The sequence below is a fragment of the Lampris incognitus genome, chromosome 13, assembly GCF_029633865.1.
Source record: "Lampris incognitus isolate fLamInc1 chromosome 13, fLamInc1.hap2, whole genome shotgun sequence".
Taxonomy (NCBI): domain Eukaryota; kingdom Metazoa; phylum Chordata; class Actinopteri; order Lampriformes; family Lampridae; genus Lampris; species Lampris incognitus.
In genome coordinates, this window is record NC_079223.1 from 45,223,659 (window position 1) to 45,243,350 (window position 19,692).

Consider the following 19,692-nt stretch of genomic DNA (forward strand, 5'->3'; position numbering starts at 1 on the left):
TTCCATCCTCAAGGCTGTGTGTGTGTATGTTGCGCGCGCGCGCGTGTGGCGTGTGTGCGTGTGTCCGTATCCCCCCCACTATCCTGAACCCTGGTGAATTTCTCCTGCTTCTCGCAGTGGCGGATTTGTTTAAGGAGGTAATTGTGGGGTTTTTGTTTTTTTTGTTTTTTGTTTTTTGGAAAAGAAAGTTTTCCTTTTGAACACAACATGTCGAAACAGATACGTATATATATAAAAAAAAAGAAACATATAAAGCCTGTCTCCTTCATGGGAGTTGGCAGGGCTCACCAGTATCCTAAGTAAACTTTGGGAGGGGGGCTTGGGAGTTGTGTGGGATAAACGTTCGGGGAAATGCGCAGCGGGGCAGTTTGCGGCGGAAGTGTGTCACGTTGGAGCGGAAGCGAGTCCTGCGCCGCGCGCGCAGCGCAGCAGCACGCTGCTTGTTTGTGAGCGGGGCCTCCCCACACCGGCCGCGTCACGGCGTCGGCGGATGCGCGCGATGGCAGACCTCTATATCCTGCCGTCACGCGACACCCCTCCTTCAGGGTTCACGGCCAGGATCATTCGCGCACTTATCAGTTGCACCACCTTAAAACCTGCGCCGGTTTGTGCCGCGTTGCTCTTGGGTGGAGGTTTACGACCATCTCCGCGTATCTCTGCTGTTTTGGCACGCTGGCACTACCGGCGGGGGGGGCTGGGGGGGTTGATAATCATTGATTGCGTAACAATATCCTGGGGGTTTTTTTGCTCCACGGTATGTTAATCAGCCAGTCATGGTGCTGGCAGCGAGGACGCGACATGGGGGTGGAACGGAACCTTCATGGGATCCGTGTAATGCTTGGGGGGGAAGTGATTGTCAGTGGCGATTAGTCCGTTTATTAATGATCTATCGTTAATTTACCGTGCATAATGCATTTGGACAAGAATGTGCCCCCCCTTCCCTCACACGCACACTGTGAAGTGGGCTTCATCATGGCGCACATGTGTGAAATGATTAATTGGGACGTTAACAGCGAGGAGTCCGTCGGCGGGTGACTGCTGCAGAGCTCTCAGCCCCTCCGCTCTTATCGGCCAGAGGTCAGTGGAGGAGGTAGGACAACGCTGCATAAACCACGGCCAGGTTGGTCACGTCACCTGTCGGACCATCGGCAGTGACGTGCATGAGAACGATCATGAACGAGTCGACTCGCCAGCCGGTGGGCTTAACGGGTCGGAGCCTTTAGAGCAGTGGTTCTCAACCTTTTTTGGGGTCCTGGACCCCCTACGTATTTTTGATCTACCCTGAGGACCCCTCCACCTGATCTTGGGGGAGGGGGGTTGCAATTTGATAGAAACAGTAGAAACTGCATTTTAAATTGCATTATAGCATTTATTCACTCTTCGGGGCAAAGATAAGAGCTTTCAGTTGTAACTTAGATATAGTTAACAAAACAGAATTCTTATGCAGTAACTTTCAGATATATGTAACCAAACAGAATATGTATTCAGTAAACTTTCAGATATATGTAACACAGAATATGTATTCAGTAACTTTCAGATATATTGTAACAACACAGAATATGTATTCAGTAACTTTCAGATATATGTAACAAAACAGAATATGTAATTCAGTAACTTTCAGATATATTGTAACAACACAGAATATGTATTCAGTAACTTTCAGATATATGTAACAAAACAGAATATGTATTCAGTAACTTTCAGATATATGTAACAAAACAGAATATGTATGCAGTAACTTTCAGATATAGTATGTAACAAAACAGGAATATGTATTCAGTAACTTTCAGATATATGTAACAACAGGATTTTTATGCGGGTAACTTTTAACAATGCAAACGGGAGCGAGATCTCTTATTAAAATACAATAAATGACACTTGTGAAACAGATGTAATTAGAGAAAAAAGTCCTGTTACCCTTTATAGTTTAGGTAGATAAAGGTCTCGGTCACATTTGAGTAAAATAATCCTATTTCTATAAATGTCATAGGATCTTTTTTTTTAAAGATATTTTATTTTCACGGACCCCTTGCAATTACACCACGGACCACTAGGGGTCCGCGGACCCCCCCGGTTGAGAAACGCTGCTTTAGATGACTGGTTAGCGCGGGTTCGCGTCCCGGCTGCCCCCCTGAATTTGCTACACCGGTGTCGGAAGTGGGATGGCGGAGGACCGCGAGGCCATCGGAAGCGCGTGCGCCCAGAGGCGTGAGGGGAGCCTACCCAGTCTCGCGGCAGTTCGTGAAATAGTCACGACCTTTAATCTATTGATCCAGGCAGCGAATTGGTATTGTTTTAACGGTTTTTTCGATCTAACGTGATCGGACGATTCTCGTGGCTGTCAATCACGTTCACACCCACCGCGACGCCTCAACCGCCCACCGTCTACGAACCCTGATAACGTCTATAGGGCTACATCGTCCTTCTTAACAACTCTGTGACTGTGTGGACATTAAAAGCAGCTGTCAGGTGTGCTGCGCCAAGCTAAATTGCGGGCCCCCCCGGCCCCCCCCCCATTTTTTATAATCACCAGCCGCCACTGGTGGTGAGGAGGATATTTTATTCCGCCCTCGCTGGGGTGGACATACGCACTGGAGAAGCGGGCAGAGGATATTTCAAAGCTTTGTAATTCCATGATGGACTGTTGATCGCTTAAGTGCCCCCCCCCCTCCCCCATTTACCCTCGCTCAAGTTAGCCCGAGTGTCGCGGCCGGAGGACCGCGCTGACAGGCGAGCAGCGAGCGGGTCATTATATCTCCGCCTGTCTGTGAGCGGGAGACTGGGTTTTGATGACAGGGAGGCGCGTTCCACATGGCGTCCGACAGAGACGGGCGGGGCGCTCGGCTGGCGTGGGCCCGGCAGCGGGGTCCGGTGCCCAGCGCCGGGTGTTAACAGGTGAAACACAGACATATTGTTGCCGTATTGTTGCAAGCTCGGGGACGCCACAGAGGGAACCAGACACCGGCCCCGGGCCTCGGAACCAGCCGGGGGGTTGATGGCGAGCTCGCTGACAGCCGAGGGAGGGGGGACCGGCAGACCCGCGCTCTGAGACGATGACGACGGCGGGGACGATCCCGGAGAACGGCCCCGGTGAGAGAGGGGAGGGGAGGAGAGGAGAGGGACAAGCCGCCATGGGCGGGTTATCGCCCGGCCTCGGAGTCAGTTGCGGGCGACGCTTATGGGAAGGTGCCGTCAGCACAAGAGGAGGGGACGTTGCCAGACTCACGGAGCTGGAGAAACCCAGCACGCGCGCGCACGCGCGCACACATACGCGCAAGTTTGATTTTCTAAACGTGTACAGGGCCCCTCGCTGATCCATCTCTTAGCCCCTGACGCTACATTTAAAGGGGACAAAATTACGATGTTCAACATTATCTATATATCTATATAATATATCTATATATATTTCTTTCTATCTATCTATCTATCTATCCATCCATATAATATATCTATATATATTTCTATCTATCTATGTCTATATTTAAATATATCTATATATCTATATTTAAATATATATGGGCACGGCCAACTGAGAGGAGACCCCGGGGGTAGACCCAGAACTCGCTGGAGGGACCACATGTCCAGTCTGGCCCGAGAACACCTTGGGATCCCCCAGGAGGAGCTGGAGGATGTTGCTGGGGAGGGGGACGTCTGGAGAGTCCTACTTAGCTTGCTGCCACCTCGACCCGACCCCGGACAAGCGGCTGAAGATGAATGAATATATATATATATATATATATATATATATATATATATATATATATATATATATATATATATATATATATATATATATATATATATATATATATTTCCGGAAACAGTCTGTGGTGTTGATGAAAGTGCTCAACAGACGAGGAGCGGAATATTCAGATGGATGTAGGAAAAAAAAACTGCTATGAATTAAAGTTTTTTCCCTACAGCCATCTGAATATTCCGCTCCTCATCTGCCGAGCACTTTCCTCATATATGATGACATATACCTGTCATTTTATCTGTTTTTTACATTCACCTGACGCGCGCGCGCGCGTGCGTGTGGGCCCTGTGATGGCCTGGCGGCCTGTCCAGGGTGTCTCCCCGCCTGCCGCCCAGTGGCTGCTGGGATAGGCTGCAGAGCAGAATGAGCGGTTGGGATGATGCATGGATGGATGTTGAAGTCATGAGTTTCCCTTCAACCATCAGAGCGGTTCCCGGCGGTTCCCGGAGGTCCCCCTGAATTCGCTACATTGGTGTGAGAAGTGGGATCGGAAGCGCGTGCGCCCAGAGGCGCGAGGGAGCGGGAGGCGAGGGGGGGCGGTAGTGTAACGACCACGGGTGACTAGACTCGCTAGTCCTTGGCTAACGGGTCGGACCCTTTAGTTGCCTGGTTGGCGTAGTCGCTCGTTGTGCGGGCGACCCGGGTTCGCTTCCCGGCTGCCCTCCTGAATTCGCTACAATATTAAGGATTTTTTTTTAAATAGTTATTTAACGTGCATGGATAAGAAGACACGCTGGCCGCTGGCTCGCGGGTCTGACCCCTTAGTCTAGCGGTTAGCGATGTCTCCTGCGGTGCGGGCGACACGGGTTCGCTTCCCGGCCGCGGCACTTCCTGTGGTTGCGTTGTCCCCCGAAGTCGCTACAGTTATTTGGGTAACAACCGTATATGGCGCAGATCAGCGGGGCTTTTAGAGGGTTTGCTGCTCATTTTGTGCAAGTGCCGCCAGACGTCGGGGGCAAACGCGGCCTATGCTAAGCTAACAAGCTGGCCTTGACCAGAACCTTCACGTGATCCTCATTTTCATCTGAACCCTAAAACCAACCCTTAGATAGACCCCCTAAGTAGTATCCTCACGCACACGCACACGCACACCAGGCCAGGCCGGTAGCTGTCACCAGCGGACCTCCGAGTACAGGGGGGTCTAAGTTATGGAGTTGTAAACTGTCAAGAAGCTCCGAAACCCCGAGCGGCTCTCCTCTGGCCGGACACCACCGACATATATCTGAACAGCAATGGCCAGAAAGCAGCTGGGGCCGTTTTGCGGTGGGGGTGAGTGACGGGGGAGGGGGGGGGGGAGGAGGAGGAGGCGGCCTACCACTCTGTGAAACATTCCCTCGCACTCCATTCCGACTCTCCGCCGCCGTCTCTCGCTCCTCCTCTCCCTCGTCCCCCCCCCCCCCGGAGGCGAGGCCTACTCTCCATTGCTTTTCATAAAGCCGTTTTTGGGGGGGGGGGGGCCGTGTAACGTGACTTCCCCCCTTGCCCGTCTTAACTGGATGCAGAATTGAGGTCAGACCACAAAACCAGCGCGTCACGTGACAGCCGGGAGCGCCGCCTGCGGACCGGCCCTGTAACGTTTACAGGCCCGGACCCTCGGCCACGGTAACGTTTTTGCGAGTACACTGGGCAACATAACACCGAGCAACCGAACAATGGCAGCTGGAGGTGGGGTACGGACTTACGTCAGGCAGCCTTGTTTTCCACTGAGAATTTGGCAATTACCGAACATTTCCCAACAATATGAAAATAATAACCCCCCCCACCCCCCCACACACTCACTCCCCTCTTCTGCTGTGCCAGAGGACGTGGTGTGTCCCCCCCCCCCCGAACGCAGACTGAGGACGAACACCCATGTGACGCTCCATTTCCCGCTCAACTCGGTCGCGTCTGCTCGTCTTGGTATCAGGCTGCAGTCCGTGGGTCAACACACACACGGGACTCGTCATCCCTGCCATGTACCAATCTTGTTTTTCGGAAAGCTGCTCCCCAGCGCGGAGCGGACTTTGTTTCGAGTGAGCTCCAACGGTTTCCCTCCGTGTCTGGAGGTGCTGCTCCGCGGGTCTGCAGAGCACGCAACTCCGATGGGCCTGGACAGGAAGTACAGGACTACATTATTTGTCTAAGATTTTTGCTGATCTTCATTCCTCTAGAAACCCAAACATTTAAATACCTTGCTCAGGGGCATTATTATAGTGGGTTTGGTGTTGATGTAACCCTTCTTATTGACACTCCCCCCCCCAACACACACACGCGCGCACACGCACACGCACAACACAGACATCGGTTTTCCCAGTCACGTTAGTCTTAAACCACTATGTCGGTCTGGTGACGCACGAGCCCAACCTTCATTAAACTACTGTCCTTTAAAGCGACCGGGGTTTCGCTCCTACCTAAAACGACCATGGGCGGTCAAAAGGACCGCCGGTTTTTAAGCTCTATATTCTGACAAGATAAATACCCAGTTGAGCTATTGATGCGCTGCACGTGTTAGTATGTCTGTTAGGAAACGACCTGACACCAAAATTAACGTTTTGACAACCATAATACTATTTTTAGGCAATTTAAACTTCAGAGAGACGTGCTCGAACTTGAATAGGAAAATTGGAAAAAGTGAAAATATTACCTGAAAAACAAAACGGAAACACATGTTGCTGATCTAATAAATGGAACAAGGCCTATAACACGTGACATGTAAAACAAGAACTGAAGATAAATATCAAAACAGTCCCAACAACGACTGGGACTTAAAAACCACTAGAACGACCATGGGCGGTCAAAATGAGTTTTTAAACTCTATATTCTGTCAAGATAAATACCCAGTTGAGATATTAATGCATTACACGTGTTAGTATGTCTGTTATGAAACTAACTGACACCAAAATTAACATTTTAACAACTTTAATACTGTTTTTCAAGCAATTTAAAATGGCCGCTGTCCAAGGCCTGTAAATCCTGCAGCGCCTCGGTGGGAGTCATGGTGCGTCTGTAACCAGACATGTTGGAAATAATCAAGAATCAAGTTTAGACTATTTCTCTCCACTGGAGGGCGCTAGTGTGTTTCCAGGACAGAGCAACAAACCTCACGAAGGAAACGACGCGACCAACACACGTCATAAATAGTGACATGACGCGCACGATCGAGCGCAAATTACGAGCGGTCATTTTGACGGCTCGTGGTCGTTTTAGGTAAATCTTATCATAACTTTTTTTTGTGCAATTGATGTAAAACTAATTTTAATGCAAATATATGCAGTTTTAGGAGCATTCAGGCAGCGGCAGGTCTGTACCCCCCCCCCAATGTTATTAAACTGAAAATCCAAAACGGTCAATATGACCACCTTGGTCGTTCTAGTATGTGCTACTGTTGACACATGGCCCTGTTGGGGGAGAACCAGAGCATTCTCTGTTCTGTTTGACTTGGGGCCTGGATCTTGACATCAGGAGTCATTTCTCATGTGGATCAGGGTCACTGAGATCCCCAACGTCTACCCGACGCATTTGCTGTTCATTGAAAACGTGCCGAAAGCCTTCATCTTAAATGAACTACTAGAAGAACCCCGCTACAATGTAGCGGTTTGCTTATCCACCCGTCTAAATCTCCCTCCTCTTCATCCTGCCAGCTAACCGGCTTCCCCCTGCCCCTAAACACCCCCCCCCACTCCAACTCCCTCCCCCCAAATGCTCAGAATCATCTGAAATGCCGAGAAAAGTGTTTTTTAGCCATTTTTAGAAAATGCATATTTTGCATAATTGTGCATAATTATTATGATTAACTTAAATGTTCTGCTATTTTTCTGGTACTCTCTGCAACAATACCTACCACCTCCAAAAAAATTAGGATCATAAGTGCATTTTTGCAAAAAAAATGCATATTTTGCATAATGCCAAAACATTTCTAAGTCCCAGAAATTTTTTTTATATAGGTGAAAAAAATCAAAGATGCTCAGAATCACCTGAAATGCCGAGAAAAGTGGTTTTTTTTTAGCCATTTTTAGAAAAATGCATATTTTGCATAATTTTAATTTTCTGGGATTTTCCCCTTACTCTCCGAGACAATACCTACCACCTCCAAAAAGAATTAGGATCATAAATGCTGTCGTTTTCGGTCCCGCTATCTACACTAACACACACACACTAACACCACACACACATTCCGAAAATATATGAGTAGATAAGTTCAAAGATTATGAATATGAATCCAAATGCTACAAACACACAAAGTGTAACTTTTTTTTCTTTAAGATGGACTGGCGGATCCTGCTTCTTTATTTTAGAATCAGTTTTCCCCACCTGAAGGACTCATAGGGAACGCACGAGATGCGCCCCCTTGCTTGCCTTTTCAAAGGCATCTTATTGTTTCCAGATGAGGCCCCATCCACTGCACATGCAAAGCACTGCGACACACAGGCGCGAGCCGTCTCACTATTAGCTGCATAATTCTGTGCTTGCCAGTAGCTGAGTTGCCACACTGGAGATCGTTGTAGGTCTTTGCGTGCTGTCACTTTAGGTTTGAAACTTTTGCTGCTTAGTGGGAAATACATGGCCCACTGAGTTCAAAAATTCTCGTAAAAAAACTGACGCTGGCGGTAAATCGCAGAAAGATCAGCGAAAATCGCATCCCTACTTCCATCAGTGGGTCATCCGTTGAAAATATGGATGGTTTTCGATTTTTCGGTTTACACTTCACCGGCACCCTCACAAGGTAACGCAACACCAATTGCATCCTCAAGGAGGCGCAGCACAGACTGTGTTTTCTGAGGCGTCTCATGGCAGTACCATCGAGAGTGTCCGGACAGGCTGTATCGCGGTGTGGTTTGGCAACCTGACTGCTCAGGACTGCTGCAAAGCACTGTAAAGACAGCAGAACCAGAATCCGAATCAACTTTATTGGCCAAATGTGCCTATGCACGTGAGGAATTTGACTCCGGTTCACAGCAGCTTCTAGCACTTGCAGACATCACTCACACAACAAGAAGAAGGGGAAAAGAAAACTAGACAAAAAACAAACAAACAGAAGAATAAATGGAACAACATGCACAACAGGTATGTCGCTACTATGCCCATATATTACACAATATTGCTTATTGCCCATACACTATACCGTATACCATACCACAACTCCACAACCCATCATGCCAATGCTATATACTCCGACTATATTATCTTATGTACCAAAAGTATACACTATATATTTATCTACCATCCACCTCACAACAATAACAGCTATAATTGTAACCAGTTTACAGCAGTTGTATGTGTATTTATAATTGCACATTTGTATTGCACATCTGGTTTAGAGGTAATGCACATCGTAAATATGTAGGTGAGCCATCTTGACCAGAGGGAGGCTATTTACAAGGTGTCGTATTTACATAACAAGTGTCTATTCCTGCACCAGACTGTTAAGTGTTAATAAGAGAGATGGCCTGTGTGTAAAAATTGTTCCTGTGTCCGGTGGTTTTGGTGCTCATCGCCCTGTAGTGCTTGCCAGTTCAAACAGACTGTATCCTGGGTGTGGGAGGGCTTGTGCTGATTCTTCCCACCTGTTTCCGGGCTCTAGAGGTGTACAGGTCCTGCAGGGTGGGCAGGGGAGTGCCAATGATTTTTTTTCTACTGTCCTTACTATTCACTGCAGTCTGTCCCTATCCTGTTTTGTTGCTGCTGCTCCGAACCAGACCGTGATGGATGTGCACAGGACAGATTCAATGACTGTGGTGTACAACTGGCTGAACAGCTCATGTGGCAGGCCAAATTTCCTCAATTACCGCAGAAAGAAAACCCTCTGCTGGACCTTTTTGAGGCTGGAGTTGATGTTGGTGTCCCACTTCAGATCTTGGAAACGGTAGTTCCCAGAAACTTAAAGGTCTCCACGGTTGCCACAGGGCTGTTGGATGTTGTGAGAGGGAGCAGTGCTGAGGGGTGTCTCTTAAAGTCCACTTTCATCTCCAGTCTTGAGCATGTTCATTACCAAGTTGTTCTGAATACATCAGAGCACCTCCCGCTGATAATGCAGACTTGTCACTATCCTGGATGAGTCTGATGACCATAGTGTTGTCTGCAAACTTCAGTAGTTTAACAACTAGGTCCTTGGATGTGCAGTCATTGGTGTTAAGGCAGAAGAGCAGTGGGGAGAGGACACATCCCTGGGGAGCACCAGTGCTGACTGTCCTTATACCAGAAGTGACTTCCCCCAGCCTCATCTGCTGTTTCCTGCCTCTCAGGAAGCTGGTGATCCATGGACAAATGGCGGGGGATACAGTGAGCTGGGAGAGTTTGGAGAAGATTTCTGGAATGGGGGTGTTGAACGCCGAGCTGAAGTCTACAAACAGGATCCTTGCATATGTCACTGGGTAGTCAAGGTGTTTCAGGATGTAGTGCAGTCCCATGTTGACTGCATCATCTACTGACCTGCCTGCCTGGTAGGCAAACTGCAGGGGGTCCAGGAGGTGTCCTGTGATGTTCTTCAAGTGGGCCGACACCAGTTGTTCTAAAGTCTTCATGACCACAGACGCTAGAGCAACAGGCCTGGAGTCATTCAGTCCTGTGATGGAGGGTTTCTTTGGGACCGGGATGAGGGTGGAGTGTTTGAAGTAGAAGGGGACTCAGGAGATCTGTTGACGATCTGTGATAAGATTGAAACCAATTGGTCGGCACAGGCTTTAAGACAAGATGGGGAGACAATGTCTGGACCCAGTGCTTTCCTGGACTTCGGTCTCTGGGAAAGCCAGCTCACATGCTCTACACATATCTTGAGTGCAGCCTGAGTATCGGGGGGGGGGGGGAGTAGGGCAGTTGCCAGAGGTGTGATGGGGGGCTGATATCGTTGGGCTGGAGAGGGTGGGGAATGTGAATTTGTCTCTCTCAAACCTGCAAAAATCATTTGCATGGAACTACCACAATTTCATATTTCCACCATTTGCTGCAAAAGGAAAGCCCAAAACATCATTAAGTACACCAGCCAGCCCACTCATGTTGTTCTATTTCCTTTCCATTTTAAAAAATGCTACCGGAGACATTACACACACACACACACACACACACACACACACACACACACACACACACATATATATATGAAATGTATGAAGTCTATGCAGATCTGTAGTGGGGGTTTTTTTTGGGGGGGGGGTAGTGTGTCCTTGTATCCTTTGTCCTCGTGTCCTTTGTGGTAAGGCAGAGAGCCAGAGCATGAGAATTTCATTGTATTTCAATACACATGATAATAAATTTGAACTTGAACTTGAACAGTGTGTTGATGCTTGGTGAAGAGAAGCAGGCTAAGTCGAATCATCAGGGAGCATAGATGCTACAAACAGTACAACCACATGTAGGCCTGCGCAGGCCTTTTACCGCTGGCTAAAGAAGTGGAGGTTGTCAGTCCTCATTTTATTTCTTAACATGATCAAATGCATGCACAGTTTGGTTATGAAGGAGCTTAACCCCAACCACATTTTACAACTGCAGTCACTGACTCCTATAACTGCACTGGACAATTAGTTGTTCGCTGCCAAGCGCGGCCTGTTTGGGGGTCATGGAGCAGCCCAGATGCTGTCGCTCACCAACACAAATTCCTGTCTTTTACTGCCTAAATTTAACAAAATAGCTTTGCCCTTCTGTTCAGCTCATTCAAGATGGTATAACTTGCACCGTTGTTGCGTTCACTGTAACATTAGAATAAGAATCAGAACCACTTTGTCATTTCGTTTCATGTACTTGCACACATGACATGAAACATCGTTGCCCCCAGCCCACAGCAGTGCAACGCAAAGACAGAAACACATTTCCAAAAACTACAAGAACACACATATCCAAACTAACACATGTATCTAAACGGAAAAAATAAAATAAAATAAAAAGAATCACTGTCCAGGAGAACAAGCACCAGCCAGGACGACTGTCAAAACTGCCGGTCTGCATGGCGTTTTTATGAAACCCACTGCTTTTGTATTGTGGCGAATTTGGGGGACAACGCAACCACAGGAACTGCCGCGGCCGGGAAGCGAACCCGTATCGCCCGCACCGCAGGAGACATCGCTAACCGCTCGACTAAAGGGTCAGACCCGCCAGCCAGCGGCCAGCGTATCTTCTTATCCATGCACGGTACAGTATTAAGTAGTTGACTGATGGCGATAAGCAGTACTTGTTAACAAGGGCACACTAAACGTGTGGAAAAGTGTATTCTTTTTTTTAATTAAACATTGTTCATGTTCATGTACAGATTCTTGAAAAAAGTTCATTACAAAACAAACATGGCAAATATACATTCCATCCAAAAATACATAGATAAATCCAAAGTGCCAAAGGGAACAGTATGTAAACATTTCTATACAGTATATCAGGAAGTGCATAGAGATTGAATGTCACATGACAAATATACGGTAATGTATTGCAAAATCATACCAAATGTTATATTGTCTCTAGAAATCGAAGTTGGAAAGGACAAAAACCTTGAGGAAAAGTGTATTCAATCACAAAAAAAACAAACACGGTTTGCGTCGGAGGTGGTCAAAGATCTCAAATCCTCAATTCATTTTAATAGCGAGTAGGCTCGTGGGCGTGCCTAGCGCAAGCATGGACGCCTGGCCAATCCTAGTGCTTGGACGCCTGGCCAATCCTAGCGCTTGGACGCCTGGCCAATCCTAGTGCTTGGACGCCTGGCCAATCCTAGTGCTCAAATGCTACACAGGGCGTGTCTTGCCCAGAAAAGCAGTGGATTTCATAATAATGCCGGTCTGAGGGCGCAGAAGCAGGGCAGGCTAAGCTAACTGCTAGCCCATGCAGACCGGCAGTTACGATAACACCGAGGGAAGTCTGGTGGCGGCCTCGCCTGGCCTTGACTGTTTTTAACGTCATCCTGTGGAGTGCGGGGAGGTGTGTTGAATGGTGGCCTCACCCAGTACTGTCCATGCAGTGTCTTTGTCCACGTTTGCATCTAAGGTTGTCTTGGTTTGATGGCTGGGAGAGCTAGCGTTGGATCGGCTGAGGGAGCTTGGTCTGCTGCATCCTGTGGGCCCAAGGACATGGAAGCGGGGCAGGCTAAGCTAACTGCTAGCCCATGCGAGACCGCTCTCGGTGTTACCTCTTTGGGCACAGCTCCAGGCAGGGCAGGGGTCCCTGGGCCCACAGGACGCAGCAGACCAAGCTCTCCCAGCCGATCCAGCGCCAGCTCCCCCAGCCATCAAACCAAGACACAACTTAGATGCAGACGTGGACAAAGACACTGCATGGACAGTACTGGGTGAGGCCACCATAAACGTGAATTTGTGCCGCCATCTTCCCACTTTATTACATAAATATTGATTTGCTTGCTAAACAAATTCCTTACCAGCAGGCAATGTAGTCTACATGGTGTTGCCAAATACAACACACTCCCTCTGTATTACATCTTTGCAATCACTTCGGTTCAGCTGTTGGTAGGCACCACCTGGTCTTGTTAATATCTGGGATGCAAACCTGTGTGTGTGTGTGTGTGTGTGTGTGTGTGTGTGTGTGTCTTTGATTTGAACACAGTGACAGCTTGAAGAGTAATGCCGAGCTTATTGTTTGGAGTTCACAATATTCCACGTCCTCTCATGGAGCTTCTGAAAGACATGGGAGGGGAGAGCAGAGGCCCCTGAATAAACAGCCATTAAATTCTCCCGGTGCCGCTCTGAGGACACCCTTCCACATTTCAGGCCATGTTTTAAAGCAAACCGGCCCAGAGACCCGGACAGACACAAAATGATATGCCGGGGGAGCGAAAGGTGCTCGCTAGAATGAAACAGGCACATTTGCACCTTAACACAATCTTTTCGCACTGGCCTTCTGCAGGGATGCAGAGCGGCAGACTGAGAGATAAAGGGAGGAAGATGAGTGGACGGAGAGAAGGGAGGTGGGGGTATGAAGGGATGGGAGAGAAGATGAAAGCTTTGTTGTACTGATGTTTAATGAGCTGGAAAACACAATTGAACTTCTCTGACTGTGGAAATTGCTGTGAGGGCATCATAAATTAGCGTCAGTGTGGGAGCTGGGGAGCTGACAGAGAGGGCCTTTGTGTGGCGAGGCCTCCTCACACGGTCCCGCACCCGCCGAGATCCTAACGGCTGCACCGCCATGAAAACAGACAGTGGCGTGGCCCAATCTTTCGGAAATTACAGAGTTCAGTGCCTTCCCCTCTGTTTGGAAACTTTTTGGTGGCGTTGACAATCAATCTGCCCTCGCTGCAACACCGCGTTCTGACAAACAGGGCGCCCTCATGCCGCCCCAGGACGCTAGTCTGGCCACGTAGCTGCACCCTAATGTATTGCTCCGGCGATTACGCTTCCGTATTGGTGCCCTTATACTCTGGCGTGGTCCCTTATTAGGTCCTCTGACCGACCAGCTCCTGTCAGTTTTACACCTAAGGACCCAGGCGGAAATCCAACAGACCTGCTGTGAAATCAGCTGCGTCTGTTGCGAGATTAAAAAAGAAAAAGCTTTTAAAGTTTTTTAGCGTGTAGTTTAATGTGTAGTGTCGTTTCCGTCTGTTTTGTGTCACACGCGCCGGTTATGAAAAGAGCCTGAAAACCACATTTTACACTTGCAGTCACTGCAAACCAGCCGTTGCAGTCCACTGACACAACTTCCTGTCCTCGTACTGCCAGAACTGAGTAGAAACGGCTCCGCTACCCTGCTCGGCCCAGCCGCTGCATCACAGCTTGTACGGTGGTCGCGTTCAATGCAATATCAGTTTGCCGGCAGTCCCATCAATGGAGTCTACATGGTATTGTCAAAAATAGCCCCCCCCCCAACATTACCACACAACCACTCTGCAGTCACCACGGCCCAGCTGACATTCTAGTGTGGTTTTACTGCAAATGGCAGCTAAACTGACTCCGACCACGTTTTTCATATTCTGTACTTTGTATTGATGCTTATTGTTTGTGTATCCTGCGTGTGTGCAGGGCCTTGTTTGTTTTGCTTCAAAGGGTGGACTGTGAGAGAACTTTACTGTGTGTGTCTGGCATTCTTGTGTAAGAAGTGGGGTTGTTGTGAAGCGTCTAGTGTGTTGGTGTAGTGTTGTGTGCCGGTCACGTCTCACTCTCAACCTTCACCGCTGGCTAGCAGACACGCCAGCAGGAGAGCCGAGCGCGTGAGTCTCTCCCTGCCAGTACACAGCCTCTCCAACAGCAAGCCCTATGTAGCGCCACCTCGTGGCGACACACGGTAACTGGGTACGCCTTGGACCCCGGCTGAACTACAAGAGACTCGGAGGAGGTCTGGCCCCTAGACGTGCGGGTACGCAGGCCCACCGGTGTGTGGATGTTCCCTGATGCCCCGTACCAGCCCCCAGCTATGGGTTAAGTAGTGCCACTGCCCCTAGTGGATACCTCGGGAGAGGACTAGGCTACGGGAGTAAACCCCTACACAACATCACCGTCCACAGTGCTGTTGTGTTTTTGTTTTTCTTGCCCTTCTGTATGCGTCTAAGTGGGAGAGTACTGCTGGCGTCGTGTGTGGCTGCCGCTTCCTCCTCTCGTAGCGCCTCCTTCCCATCCACCCCTGTACGTCTGTGTCATGTTTATCTGCTGTCTTGTGTCACCCTGTTTATTGTAAAGCCACTTTGAGTGTTAGAAAAGCGCTATGTAAGATTGATTTATTATTATTATATGATTATGATTATTATTACTGATCAACCTGTACTTCCTCCTCCACTTACACTTTTCCTCCGCCCTGCAAAGTGAGGGTTCTCTACATTTTTCAGCCCATTCTCTCCATGTACCCTCATCTGCCCCTGGGTTATTGTCCTTTTAAACAGGGTTGAGAGAGAGAGCAAGAGAGCGAGAGAAAGGATCGCGAGAGCAAGAGCAACAGAGAGAGGAGAGCAAGCGCAAGAGAGTGAGAGAAAGGAGAGCGAGAGCAAGAGCGAGAGAGCAAAAGAGCAAGAGAGAAAGGAGAGAGAGAGCAAGAGCAACAAGAGAGAGAGAGCAAGAGCAACAGAGGGCGAGAGAGAGCAAGGAGAGAGCGAGCAAGCACAACACAGGGAGAGAACGGGCGAAAGAGAGAGAGAGAAAGAAGCAAGAGCAACAGAGAGAGCGAGAAAGGATAGAGTGAGAGAGAGCGACAGAGAGACAGCGCTAAATTAGGAGCCAGGGAGAGAAGGATGGACGGGGGGGGGGGGATGTTACTCGTCTAACTCTTCCCTGATATTTAGTGAACACCAAAGGGTGACTCTTCATTCTGGCTTTGCAGGCTTGGCACATGCCTTCTGTTACTAAGTGGCTTCGTATTGAAAGGCTCTGCGGCTGCTATTCTCTCTCCCACCGGGTGCCAGCCTCTCTGCCCTGGCAGCTGCTGGGCCTCAGAATGGACCCATAGTTCCCCCTCTGCAGGTGAGCCTCGCAGCCAAAAAACAGGGCCCCTCAAAGGCCCTTTCAGACCCCTCAATAGGAAACTGACTCAGGGAGAGAGGAACAGACACACAATGGCTGCCTTCTTCGGACACACAGAGGAGATGGAGATGAGCTATTGGGGTGCTGCTTTAGTGCTGCTTATTGCCATGTCGAGGAGAGGAGACGAGAGACGAGGGGATGAGTTCCTCCTGGTCATTTGGGTTTCTGAAGGTGTGTTTTTGTTTTTTTCCTCCGTAGTTGTTTTAGCCTCGGCGTTAACACTGGGCCGGGACAGACTGTCCATCCGGTGTCAGCGCTGTCGTGCTGTTGAAATGTTATTGCCTCGTCCTTGGGCAATGAGGGGGCAATCCACTGTTCATATCCACTGCCTAACCCCAACCCCCCCCCACTTCTTCCTCCCAGACCACTGGGGAACTCTCTCCTACCTCCTAGCAAAGCCACTTCCAGCACAATGGAGGGAATAGGAGCAGTTCCCTCAACTTCCTATACTTTTCAGGGTCGAACATTGTCTTATTGTGTTTTGTCATCTGTCTTGTGTCTTATTGTCTTATGTCTTACGTCAGACATAAGACATTCTCTATAGAAGTATGTGAACGCAGACCTTAGAAGACGCTTTTGGTTTCTAAAAGGTGTCAACTGAAATTCTTAAAGACCAACTAAACCGTAGACCGCTTTAATGAATTAGCCAACAATGAGAGGTTAAAGACCATGTAAAAGTTGAAACATAGCAGGCTGGTCTTGGTGCTCTGTGACGTTAGCATAGCTCTGTGATGTTAGCATAGCGGGGCAAACACAGCTGAATATAATAACAATAATAACTTGGTTTCTCTGGCTTGGTCGGGCGTCCCTACGGACACAATTGACTGTGTCTGTGGGTGAGAAGCCAGATGTGGGTATGTGTCCTGGTCCCTGCACTAGTGCCTCTTCTGGTCGGTTGGGGCGACTGTTCGGGCGGGGGGTGGGGGGAACAGCACGATCCTCCCACGCGCTACGCCCCCCTGGTGAAACTCCTTACTCTCAGGTGAAAAGAAGTGACAGGCGACTCCACATGTATCGGAGGAGGCATGTGGTAGTCTGCAGCCCTCCCCGGATCGGCAGAGGGGGTGGAGCAGTGACCGGGACGGCCCGGAAGAGTTGGGTAATTGGCTAAGTACAACTGGAAGGGGGGGGGGATAGCTGTTTGATTTAGGTGTACCAGCACATCTCTCAGCATTGACAGACAGACAGGCAGACAGAGCCAGCACTAACAGCTGTCAGTAGTGCTATCGATGCTGATACTTTGGTAAACCCACATCCAAAAGATTCCTTATTAATGATATTACCTGCAGCTGTGTTTATCCTGCTAGCCGCTAGTCACCAGCCACTTCGTTTTCACTTGACACTGAGGAGTTTCGCCAGGGGGACGTAGCGGCATGGGAGGATCATGCTATTCCCCCCAGTCCCGCCCCCCCGAACAGGCGCCCCGACCGACCAGAGGAGGCGCTAGTGCAGCGACCAGGACACATACCCACATCCAGCTTCCCACCCGCAGACACGGCCATTTGTGTCTGTAGGGACGCCCTAACCTAATGGTCTTTAACCTGCAGATCAATAAACTCAATACACTCTGTGTTAAGTTACTCTGTGATGCAAGTGCGAGCTGCAGTCTCAAGTGCTGCAGTGAGAGGACGCTATGCCATACTAGAGGAGTACGCTCAATATAGAGCAGATCTCCGTTTCTCCCCTTCTCCGGTGCTCGGACTTGGCGACGAACCCATTTTTTACTACCGGGAGACGGGAAGTACAAGTACACACGGACAGAAAAACCAGTGTTTTTCCTGCCATTACAAGAATCTTGCACAGCACCCAAGCCAATTCAATGGAAAATATGAAGAAAAAAATAAATGTTAATATGCAGCGCTCAAGCTGAAACATCTACCTAATAAAACCGTCTTGCCTGTCAGTCTGTGGACGCACAGCCTCCTAGGTGGACCCTCGCACGAAAGCGACCACATCTAATATGAAACGACAGAGATCAGGCTGTCATCATTTCAAAGCCTTTATTAAAAGACTTCAATGGCGTTTAACCTCGCGGTTTTCATGATATAAAACGAATCAAGGCGAATGAACGGCTGCTCTGCTGACCGGCCTTCATTCATAAAACAACGGTAAGAAAACATAGCTCAGCCACGGGGAACGTCTTACTGTAGCTGCTGAGATGATTTCCAGCTGCGACTGTGATTAATCCTACTCTTGAAATTGTATTTGTACAGTGGAGTTTTAACATTGGAGATTGGCACTTCCGCATGGCGGCTAGTTGAATAAGGTGAATTATTTTTGGTTCCTCCGGTTCTCCTGTGCTGAGATCAGCAGTGAACGGTTTGCTGACTTGCGAAATATGATCGACTTCTTGTTTACTTTCAAGACTCATTCCCGCATACGCGATGTTTTGGTTTTGATTTTGATATACTTTATACATCCCTGTGGGGAACTTATGCTCTGCATGTAACCCATCCTAGCTGTGTAGCTAGCAGCAGTGGGCAGCCGCCGTGCAGCATCCGGGGACCAACTCCAGTTGGTCTTGCCATGCCTCGGTCGGGGGCACAGACAGGAGTATTAACCCTAACATGCATGTCTTTTGATGGTGGGGGAAACCGGAGCACCAGGAGAAAACCCACCGCAGATACGGGGAGAACATGCAAACTCCACACAGAGGACAACCTGGGATGACCCCCTAGTTTGGACAGCTCCGGGGTTCGAACCCAGGACCTTCTTGCTGTGAGGCGACAGCGCTAACCACCGGGCCGCCAATGATTACCATATACACGCAAAACATTTCATAACAGTTTTCAGCTGGTACATACATTCTGACACTATCACTGCCCGAGCTGACTCAACCGTAGGTGTGAGGCCCGCATGTGCCTGGTTGACTCAGAGCGAGCAGCGACAGATAGCAACGCTGTTTCAGCAAAGCTACAGGGTGAATGAGGAGAGCGAGTGGAGATGGTGAGAACAAACGTTTTTCCATGGTAAGCGCCCGCGCTTCCGATGGCCTCACGGTCTCACCATCCCACTTCTGACACCAATGTAGCAAATTCGGGGGGCAGCCGGCAACCGCCGCCGCAGCCGGGACGCGAACCCTGGCCGCCCCGCACCACGGGCGACTGTGCTAACCAGTCAACTAAAGGCTCCGGCCCATTAGCCAGGGGCTAGCAAGTCCAGTCATCTGTGATCATGACATACTCATTCAAAAACACGGTGAACAATCTGACAACAAGAGACCTCCGACTTCTGCGAGCCAAAGGGCAGACGTGACTGAAGGCCCGGATGAAAATGATGAGCACTTTCAGGGTAAAAGCATCACATCAGTTTCCAAATCATCGTTCCGTTTTCCAGAGAACCTCAGCCAACATGTTGCTGTAGGACACAGAAAAGTGATATTTTGCATTGTTCTTCACATTTCACTGAAATCTAATTTAAAACACACACACACACACACACACACACACACACACAGAGTCCTCTGAAGGATTGTGGGGCCTTTAGCTGTCTGATCTAATTAAGTTGGGTAAGAAGATGCTATCA

At 49.0% G+C, this 19,692-nt stretch overlaps 1 protein-coding gene across 1 annotated transcript in view; it reads left to right on the top strand.

The window, feature by feature from the left end:
* znf511 (zinc finger protein 511) overlaps positions 1 to 10,164 on the top strand; it is a 16,810-nt gene extending 6,646 nt beyond the window's left edge. Inside the window, exon 5 of the mRNA XM_056291494.1 lies at positions 9,979 to 10,164. Coding sequence (XP_056147469.1) covers positions 9,979 to 10,164 — 186 coding nt within the window. The remainder of the gene's footprint in view (positions 1 to 9,978) is intronic.
* The last annotated feature ends 9,528 nt before the right edge of the window (positions 10,165 to 19,692 follow it).